At 55.0% G+C, this 10,297-nt stretch overlaps 1 protein-coding gene across 1 annotated transcript; it reads right to left on the reverse strand.

The window, feature by feature from the left end:
- Positions 1 to 394: 394 nt before the first annotated feature.
- sidC (nonribosomal siderophore peptide synthase SidC) lies at positions 395 to 9,667 on the reverse strand (the record flags this gene model as incomplete). The annotated part of the gene is made up of 1 exon (XM_043276607.1): positions 395 to 9,667. The coding sequence occupies one exon, from the start codon at positions 9,665 to 9,667 to the stop codon at positions 395 to 397; it is 9,273 nt and encodes a 3,090-aa protein (XP_043134570.1).
- Positions 9,668 to 10,297: the final 630 nt, after the last annotated feature.

Consider the following 10,297-nt stretch of genomic DNA (forward strand, 5'->3'; position numbering starts at 1 on the left):
CGAGAACATCAAATCTGGGGAAGAAGAAGAAAAGGAAATCTATCTAGGTGGCGGACAATCTTTATAGACATCTGTGCGATGAGGCTTAAGCCCTTGGGTGTATTCGAATCTACTTGATCTTAGGAACTTGAAGCCTGGGTGCGACGAACCAGCATTTCAAGATCTTCACTCCTCCGTTTCTAATTTTTGTTTCTATATTCTCAATTTGCAGGTGACTTGTTTGCAGCAAGCACTCGGCAGAAAAGAGGGTGGATGTCGATGTGTAGAAAGAATACATATTATTCAGATAACTTGAAAGAATCTGGACAGTACTGGGCGCAACTATATACAACAAACCAAATACAAATGCAGATGCAGTCTTAATTTTTTTTTCTTGTTCCTTGCCAGGACCAGCCTAACGCACCGAAGAAACAATTCCCTCAATCTCCTTTCCAATCTCACCCACAAACTCCTGTACCTCACCCTCGGTCAAAAGACCACCTTCAACCCTCACACCGAATCCAATCGAGTCCGTACTAACATCAGGACCAATATCAATGTAGACATTCGCATCAGGAATGTATGACGTATCCAAAGCAGCGACCGAAGTCGACGTCTCATCCACAGGAGGCAGAGGCTCCGACGGGATGAAGTCCGTCGGAACACCGATGCGAAGAGGCTCAAAGAGTTCGTCGCTGGCCTGGGGCTGTGCTTGCATCCAGAGGAGGTTGACCCAGGCGTTGAAGAGGGGCGTTTGAGTGCCCCTGGTACTGGCCCAGCGAGTGAGGATGTCGCGCAGAGAGCTTTGTTCGTAGCTGACACGCTTGGCGAGGGAGGACTGGATGTCGCGGGCCTTCTCAAGCATTCCGGTGCTCGACTGTTCTGCGTTGGGGACGACGAACGGAGTAACGTTCAGGCAAGGTCCAGAAAGACGCTCGATGTCGGTGAAGGAGGCGGATCGTCCGGTCTGGTACAATCCCATTGTCGGGCTGTCGACACCAGTCGAGCGAGCGAGGCAACGCGAAACGGCGAGCAGAACAACACTTTGAAGACCGAGTCCTGAAGAGCGGCAGGCGTCCTCCATCTCCGCGAGGTTCTTGACTTTTTCCCACGCACCGACGAACAGCTGCTCCGCAGGTCCGGAAGCTTGACCACCCTTGATCAAGGTTGGGGTGCTGGAACCAACGACAGACGACCAGTAAGCCGATTCGTCGAGACCACGAACAGAGCGCACCGAATAGTCGACAAACGACGGGAAGTTGGGGTTAGTCTCAGGCGCCTCTCCGCGGTAGAGCTTGGCAAGTTCAGCAACGAACATGGGCATCGTCCAGGCATCGTAGGCAGCGTGGTTGATCAGGACTTGGATTCCATCGCGGTCGCTGGCCTTCAGGAGGCAGAGGCGGACAGGCGGAACGGACAAGGACGACGGGTGCAGCCCTTCTTCTGTCGCTTGCTTCTTGGCAGCTTCGGTGATGTTCAGAGGAGAGCTGATGACCTTAAAGGTGTCGTTATCGGCGTGCTTCATGACGACCTGGTAAGCGTCGGATGGGGAAGTGACGGCGAAGCAGGTTCTCAGAATCGGGTGGCGTTGACGGAGCTGGAACCAGGCCTCCTCGAGTCGCGCCTCGTCAATGCGTTCGTTGCTGAAGTACGACCAGGCAGGCTCGAACAGGGTTCTGTTGGACTTGATCCAGCTGGCCAAGTGGTACACCTGTCCACCAAGACAAGGAAGAATGGTCTCAACCGCGTCCTTCTGCAATCCAAGTTGTCCAAGCACTGCAGACTCGATACGGTTGTAGTCAAGGAGAAGCGGGCCTTGAGCTTGTGGGTTCGATGCGGAGGTTGGCTGGATACGCTGGCTGATACCACGGAGCGTGTTTCCTTGCAAGATGTCGGCGACGCCGGCCTTCAAACCCTTTGAGCGACAGATCGAGGCAATGCGAATCGCGGAAAGAGAGTCCAGACCAATGTTGAAAATGCTCGTATCGGGAGCGATATTGTCAGTGGAAACACCAGCGGCGTCGGCAAGAATTTCTTGAACAAGGCCCTCATGGGCAGGGACGTTAGACGTCTCACGCTGCTCAACCTCGGGGCTCTTCACCTCCTCCAGAGAAAGTCGAAGCGGCAACTCTCCCAGTCCGTCGGGGATAACGGTCGTGCACCGTGTAGGGTGCTCAACAATGTCCTGGAACACGGAGCTGAAAAGGTCAAGGGCTTCGTCGAGCTTGGATTGAGGCAGATACTCGCCATTGCAAGTAGCTCTGGCCACAATTCCGTCCCGAGCGTGGTCGATCTCGATGTTGATCTTGTGTTCCGCTTGTGCTGCGTAATCGTCGGCATTGTAAGGCGTCCAGATTTGCTGTCCGTCAAGCACAGAAGTATCGATATCAGCACTCTTTTGGAAAACGAAGAGAGTGTCGAAAAGCGAGGCGGACTTCAGACCGTCGATGTGTCTCAGGCGGTTCTGAACATTTCTCAAAGGAGCGTGCTGGTAAATTTGAGAGTCAGTGGTTAGTTGCTGCAGACGACGAGCCATGGCCTTGTTACTCAAGAACTTAGGCTCGAAGGTGACTCGCTGGGCGACGGTGTTGAACAAAGGACCGATCGTCTTCTCTGCTTCGGGTGTTGGCAGAGACCGTCCGGCGAGAACCTGTCCGAAGACAACATCTCGCTTGCCAAGAAGATGCGTCAAGACCTTGGCGTATGCCAGGAGCGACACACTTTGGACAGTGACCTCCATCGCTTTGCAGGCCTCGATAATGTTCGCAATGTCAAGATCAACGCGACGTTCGGACATGAACATCTGATCTTGCGACTCGGAGGGTGGAAGGCGAAGGAGCTCGGTAACTTCATAGCCAACGAGTTTCTGGGTCCAGAATTCGGTCGCCTGCTCTTGGCCGTCGAGAACGAAGTTGACGGTGTCAGAAAACTGCGGTCGCTCGAAAATAGTGTCCTCCTGGTAGGCTCTGGCGAGGTCTTCGAAGACGAAAGGCAACGAAGCACCGTCGTACAGCGCGTGGTGCATAACGATCACCAGAAGCTTGTCGGTGGGACGAGTAACCAAAACAGATCGGATCGGGGGCACTGCGAAGGAAGTTTCCTTGTCGAAGCGGAACATCAAAGAGATCTCGGACAAGGGGTCGACGGTGGAGGGAAGAGTAATCTCATGCCAGTTCAGAGCTGGGTTAGTGTGCACGGCTCCAACCCAGGCATATCCGAGCTCCTCGATAGAGTGGAAGGACGTCCGGAGGATATCATTTGCTTGGATAATCCGGCTGATCGATTCCTTGAGTCGAGGGACGTCCACATCATCGGCAAGACGAACCGGGTGCGGATGGATGTAGACAGCCCCGGCAGAGCCAAGGGTTCCGGTGATCATAGAGGACTGCAAAGGAGTGCACGAGAACATGGCGGAAATAGAGTCGTTTGGTCCGAGGACAGGGACGTGAGACTGGTAAGCATTGATGTCAACGGACGGAGTTGCAGAATTGTCTTCCTCCTTCGTCTCCTGCGAGCAAAGCTGAGCAGCCAACGCACCCACGCAAGAGAATCTCATGACGTCCGACGAGGAAGCGTTGAACCCAGCATCGCGCAGGTTTCGAGAGAATTGAATGGCAGTCACGGAATCGATACCAAGGGCCAAGAAAGAGGCGCCCTTGGAAACGGCAGACTTGTCCAGACCGCAGAAGCTGGCAACCATCTCCTGAATCTGCAGTTGTTCAGCGGACCAGGCGGTTTCATCCCATTTGACAGAGGCAGTCGACGAAGAAACGGACTGAGGCTGCAAAAGATTGAAGTTCTCCAACGAGACATTTTCTCCAGCCACGACGCTTGACAAGACAGCGTCCATCTTCTCGAGGAACTCCTCCGCGCTGTAAGCAGCACCGAACGACGTCGAGAAGCGGCAGTTGAGGTGGACAACGTCCGCTGCCGAATCGGCCTCAGCCTCAATGGCGAACGGGTAGTCGGCGGGCATATGGCTTTCAAGCTCACTCCAGAAGTCGTACTTGGATGGCTTCGTGCTTCGGATGAACGAGAACAGGCAGTCGAAGAGAGGCGTCTCAGACTTGAGCCAGCGTTGAATGTGACGGAGGGAAGTATGCTGGAACTCGAGAGACTTGACGGCCGATTTCTGGACGGTCGCGACAATTTCGTTGACGGTGGTCAGGCCGGTGGTGTCGAGACGGCCGGGGATTGTCGTGATGCAGGGAAGAAGAACAGAATCAGCGCCCGGCACCGAGACTGCCCTACCGGACAGCACAGTACCGTAGGTAACATCACCAGCGTTCACCAGGTCAGCCAAAAGAAGACCAAAGATAGCCTGCACGAGGGAAGGCACGGTAGTTTTAAGAGCTGCCGAGCAGCGTTCCAAATGCGAGAGCTTGCTCCGGAGCGACCGGTGAGCGTTGGATGTCTCCAAAACATCCGAATCCGATCGGAAGAGCGTGGGATGGCATCCAGCGAGCGCAGTCGTCCAGTGCTGCTTAGCCTTCTCCAAGTCCTGAGAGTAGACGTGCTCAATAAAAGCAGATGGTGAGCCTCTCTCAGGAACCGAGTCGTTGGCGTAACGGGCAGCAATTTCCTCAATCAGCATTGAGAACGATTCACCATCGTAGAGAGCATGGTGGATCGAGATGTCAAGGAGCAGAGGCTGCTTTGTAGAGGAAGACTTGATCAGAACAAATCGCACAGGCGGAACAGCGGAAATGTTGGAGATAATGTGCTGGGAGAGGGACTCTTGCTGCGCGTTGAGGACTGCGACAGCTTCGTCCAGGTTTGCGGCTTCCTCTTCCTCCCATCGGATCTCATACGAGTCCGCGGAGAAGAGAACCTGCACCATCTCCTGGTCCAGAGCAGCGAATGCGGTACGCAGAATTTCATTATCGGTAGCAGCAGTCTGCCAGGTGTTCTTCAGCTGATCGGCATCGACAGACTCCGCGAGCTGCAAAGCAATGTGGTTGACGTAAAGCTGGAGCCCTTCACTGTTGATCGATCGGGCAACCAGACCTTCTTGCAGGGGCAGACAGGGGCGGACGGAAGCCACACGAGACAAGTCAACTGCCTCGGGCGCGTTCTGGCGGAACTGGGTATCCATAGCTTCGAGCTTCTGGCGCAGCTCATCAGCAGCAGCGTTGCTATTGGCCTTATTCGTGCTTCTCGGCAAGCGTGCGAGTTGCTCAACGACAGGGTTGCTCATGACACGGGCGACAGAAGCATCGTAGCCAATGTTGCGAAGCTTGACGGAAAGGTTAATAGCGCTCAAACTGTCGATACCAACTTCAAAAATATTGGTCATAGGTCCGATAATAGAAGAATCGGTCGAGACAACGGTGCAGATTTCGTTAACGACAGCCCGTTCGTCATCGTTGAGAGGGCGGTCAGCGAAAGCAGATCCATCAACGGCCCCAGCATTGTTTCCTCGGAGCACAGCAGGGAGCGGCAGGTTGGCGAAGATGGCGTGGAGCGGTTTCATGTCGACCTTTCCGGACATAGCGGCAAGCGGGATGAATGTCACTGGCAGAACGATCTCCGGAACCATGTAAGACGGCACCTTCTTCGCGCAAGCCTCCTGAAGTTCCTTGCCGAGGGTTGCAATGTCCGACTGAAGGAGAGTTACCTCGTAGCCCTTCTCACCCAGTCCAGCCTTCGATCGAGACTTGACGGAGTTCGAGCGGGAGACGAAAGAGATGAGCTGAACTCTCGAGATACCAGGGTGCTGAACAACAGTCGTGGCCACATCGATTTCAATTGTCGAGGACGCGCGCAGAACCTCCGAAACCTCACCAAGTTCCAAACGCTGACCACGGATCTTTGTCTGGTCGTCACCACGTCCAAGGTACTCAACGGAGTCATCGGGCATCAAACGACCAATATCACCAGTCCTGTACATCTTTTCACCATCAGGACCAGCGGCATATCCCTTCGCATCAGGACGGTTTAGGTAGCCCCTACCGACAATATCTCCCGAGAAACACAGTTCACCAGTCTGGCCGCGAAGAGCATAGGTCATGGTACCCGGGAGGAAGACGTGACCGGTACAGGCAGTCAGTGGGGGTCCGATGTTACGAAGGTTGGTATCCGGCTTGACGTGGGCGAAAGTACATCCAATGGTCACCTCGGTGGGACCGTAGGCATTGGCGAGGGCAACATTCGGCGAGAGACCCCATGTATCCAAGACCTTCTGGGAGATCTTCTCACCTCCGACACTGAGGTAGACCATGCTGGGACAATCCTCGGGGAGGGTGTTGGTCTGGTCAAGGACAGATGGGACAAGACTGCCGTGCGTGATCTCCCACTTGGACATGGTCAATTGCAAGTTGTCCAGGAGCATCATCCGGGGTCCAGTCACGGTCGCCATTCCGTGGCGCCATGGGAAGAACATCTCCACAATGTGAGGGTCGAAGGCGCGACTGGCTTGGGCAATCCATCTACCCTTTCCACCGAGGTTCATGGTCTCGGGAGAGATGTCGCAGATGAACTCGGAGAGCGACTCGATGAACGAGGAAAGGTTGCCTCGGGTGATCATGACACCCTTAGGCTTACCGGTCGAACCCGAAGTGTAGAGCAGGTAGGACAGGTCGTCGGGGTGGGATTCATAGTCGGTATCCTCGGATGGCATCGACGCCACAGTCTCTTGGAAGGACGGGTCATCGATACAGATCACTCGGCAGGACTCAGGCACATCAGCGAACGTCGCAGCAAAGGACGACTCGGTGAAGACGATTGGCGATTCACCATCCTCGACCAAGAATGCCTTGCGGTCGTTGGGGAGGTTCTCGTCGATGGGAAGGTAAGCATTGCCAGACTTGTAGATACCAATGGTGACGGGGTACGAAGCAAGGTTTCGACCGGCACAAATAGCGATCATTCGGTTCTTGTGGCCCTGAGATGCGATAAACGCAGCCACCCGGTTCGCAGCGGTATTGAGTTCACCGAAAGACATGCCCTCTTTCTCAATACCGTCTTCGCTGATGGCCGTGGCCGCCTCGACGGCAGTCCAGTCAGGATTGGTTTTGGCGTACTGCTCCAGCCAATGCGTCGGGCTGAGTTTGACCGAGTTCTTGACATCTTGGCTCACCACTTGGTTCGAAACAGCGAGCAAGTCTCTTGGGAAGTGCTGTACAAGTTGCGTGACCGGCTCGTCAGGATGGGCAATCATTGCACTGACAAAGGCGTCGATCTGGCGAGCGAAAATCGACAGCTGCTCTTCGCTGATGATCGCGCTGTCGGCAGATGCTTCGACCATGAGAGCACCATCCGGTCGTTGGAACACATTGACAGCCATGGGATGTTCGACGTGCAAACCGATCGGGTCCTCGATGGCATTCCAGATGTCGAGTTCAGAGGTGTTGCCGGCCGGCTGCTGGTCTGTGATGTGGAAGGTGAAGATAGCGGGATACAAAGGCCCACCACGAGCCCGCTTGAGCATCTTCCGGACCTCGCGCGCATGGATATGGCGGTGCTTCCACGATTGGACGGAGATCCGGTGCTGCTCGGCAAGGAGTTCACGGGCCGTTCCCTGATGGTGGAAGGGAACCGGAACAACTGAAAGGAGGGGACCAATGCAGTTTTCGAGAGTCGCGTCCAAAACACGGTCAGACAGTGTTTCGGCGAAAACAGCGGCTGGGGTTCCGAAATAGGCGAGACAGACACAACCCCACGCAGCACGGACGATCGAAGCGATGGAGGAAACGCCGAGTTGGCTAGCAGCGGACTGAAGCTTGCCAACTGGCTCGGTCAACAGAATCTCCGCAGTGATAAACTTGTGCTCCGGCTCAGTGCCAGGAGCGACACGCTTCCCAGTCAGGTCTGGCCAGACGGGAGCTTCGATCTGAGAGAACTTCTCAAGCTCAGTCTGCCAGAAGTCGCGGGTCTCCGCACTTCGCTTGTCGGTCGGGAGAACAACGGAAAGAGCATCACGCATCTGGTTTCGAGTGGGAGGCTTGTAGCCGTAAGCCGAGCGGACATCGTCCATGATGAACTCAAGAGACGGACCATCGTAGATGGAGTGGTGGACAGTGAAAACCATGATGCGCTCGCTGCCCTTGGCCAAAACGGTAACGGCCCAAGGCGGGTTTCTGAAGTAGTTTGCCTGGTGCTTGCTCATGACTGCCTCGAGACGAGTGTCAAGAGTTTCCCTCCAGTCCGCATCAGTGCACTCGATGCTCTCCCAGTCGACAAGAGGGTACGCGTAGAGCAGTTGCAAGAGAGAGAAGTCGAAGTTGTCTTGAGCATTAACGTTGCTGATTTCTGCGACAGGGATGAAACCAGTTCGCAAGGCCTCAGCCTTTTGGCTGACCGCGAACCAAGCTTGCCTGAGGCGGGTGAGGTCGACAGCCGAGTCGAGCGAGACGAAGTGGTTGCTCCAGTACATGTTGTAAGTACCCATAGTCTCACTCAGCAAGCTTTCCTGAATCGTAGTTGCCTTGACAACGGACAGTTCATCCTTGACCTTGGATTTGACTGATTCGATCCAGCGCTGGTTGAACTCCTCGACATCAAAAGCATCGACGACGACTCTGCTGATATCAGTCGAGGCAGAGGCCAAGTTAACAAGGTCCTGGACAGTAACACAGTGGAGCACATCGACAACGGAAAGGCGATATCCAGCCTCATTGAGTCGGGAAGCAAGTCGAATGGCGTGGATAGAGTCGATACCGAGACTTCCGAGTCTGCTGCTCTTCGTAATGATCGAGGTCGAAATGTTGGCAAGAGCGGAGATGGTCTCGACGATCTGAGATACAGTAGTAGCGTTGCCTTGGTTGTCAACCATGTTGTCAGTCAAACCGTTCCCGGGGTTCATTCTGGTCTCCCAGTCTTCAATATCGACAGAGGCATATGCAGCTTGCAATGTACGACGATCGGTTTTGGCCGACTGGGTTTGGGGAATGCTGCCGACAACGAGATAAACAGACGGGATCATGTGGTCAGGAAGAACCGATTGGGCCTGCTCGCTAGCAGCACGGGCAATCTCGACGGCAACATCGCTGAGCAACAACAGATCCTTGTCATCCTCCAAGACGGCTCCAGGAGCGGAGAGGAACGTAACAACCACCTTGGCAGGTCTGTCAGGACGATTGATGATGCAAGTCTCGATATTTTCGACGAGCGGGTGGCATTCGCCAAGCGAGTAGCTGATCTCACTCAGTTCGACGCGAATACCACCGAGCTTGACAAGGTCGTCGACACGATTAATGTACTCGAGTGAGCCATCAGCAAGCATTCGAACCAAGTCACCGGTGTAATACACTCGTTGGGAAGCCTCCTCGTTCCAGACGTACTTGGCTTGGGTGACGTCGTCCTGGTTCAGGTAGCCAGGGGAAAGCTGGGGACCACCCAGGGCGAGTTCACCAACGGCGTTCTTCATCACCTGCTTCTGGTTGCGGGTGACAAAGACGGAGACGGTGTCGAGGGGCCAACCGATGTTAGCACTCTTGATATTCTTCGACTCGTTGCCGAATTCGCGCAGTGTCGAGACGACGGTGGCTTCGGCCGGACCGTACGTATTATATGCGCGCATGTCTGTGCCCCAGTCATCGGCAACGGACTGGGTCAACTTCTCACCGATCATGGTGATGACCTCGAGCGTCTTGCAGGTCTTTCGGGAGACACCAGCAGAGAATGCAGGGGTCAAGTGGGCGTGGGTTGCGTTGGTGATGTTGGCCAGCTGGGAGAAAGAACCAAGCATGATCTCGCGCGATGCGGAGATGAGGACACCGCCGACACCCCAAGTGTAGAAGATATCTTGTACAGACACATCGAACGTGTAGGCGGAGAACTGCAAGCATCGAACAACTCCGCCAGCAACGTTCGTCGGGACATCCTTCTGGAGCGATCGCATACTCGACACACCAGCAGAATGCGTGATCGGCACACCCTTGGGAGCACCGGTCGTACCACTGGTCCAGATCAAATATGCCATGTCACTGGGGCTTGCCCTCTGCGGGATCTCCTCGATCGCAAGAGCATCAACCGGCTCCTTTCCGGAGAGAGGCCCGACATCGACCACATTGACACCAGCAGGGATGGCATCTGCGGGCTGGGCACCGTCTGCACTGGAGACAAGCAGTACCTTCGATTCAGTACGCGCGATGAGGTCGTGACGGCGCTGCGCAGGAGAGAAAGTATCGATAGGACACCAGGCACCACCAGCCTTGAGGATACCCAAGATGGCGACATAAAGGGCAGGGCTCTTTTCAATGCAGATCGGAACAGCCTTGTTGGTGAGCGGACCGTAGACATCCACCAATTTCTGGGCGAGACGAGCAGCACGCGCGTCCATCTCCGCGTACGTCCAGGAGATATTTAGAGGGCTGTT

Source organism: Aspergillus chevalieri, chromosome 3, assembly GCF_016861735.1.
Source record: "Aspergillus chevalieri M1 DNA, chromosome 3, nearly complete sequence".
Classification (NCBI taxonomy): domain Eukaryota; kingdom Fungi; phylum Ascomycota; class Eurotiomycetes; order Eurotiales; family Aspergillaceae; genus Aspergillus; species Aspergillus chevalieri.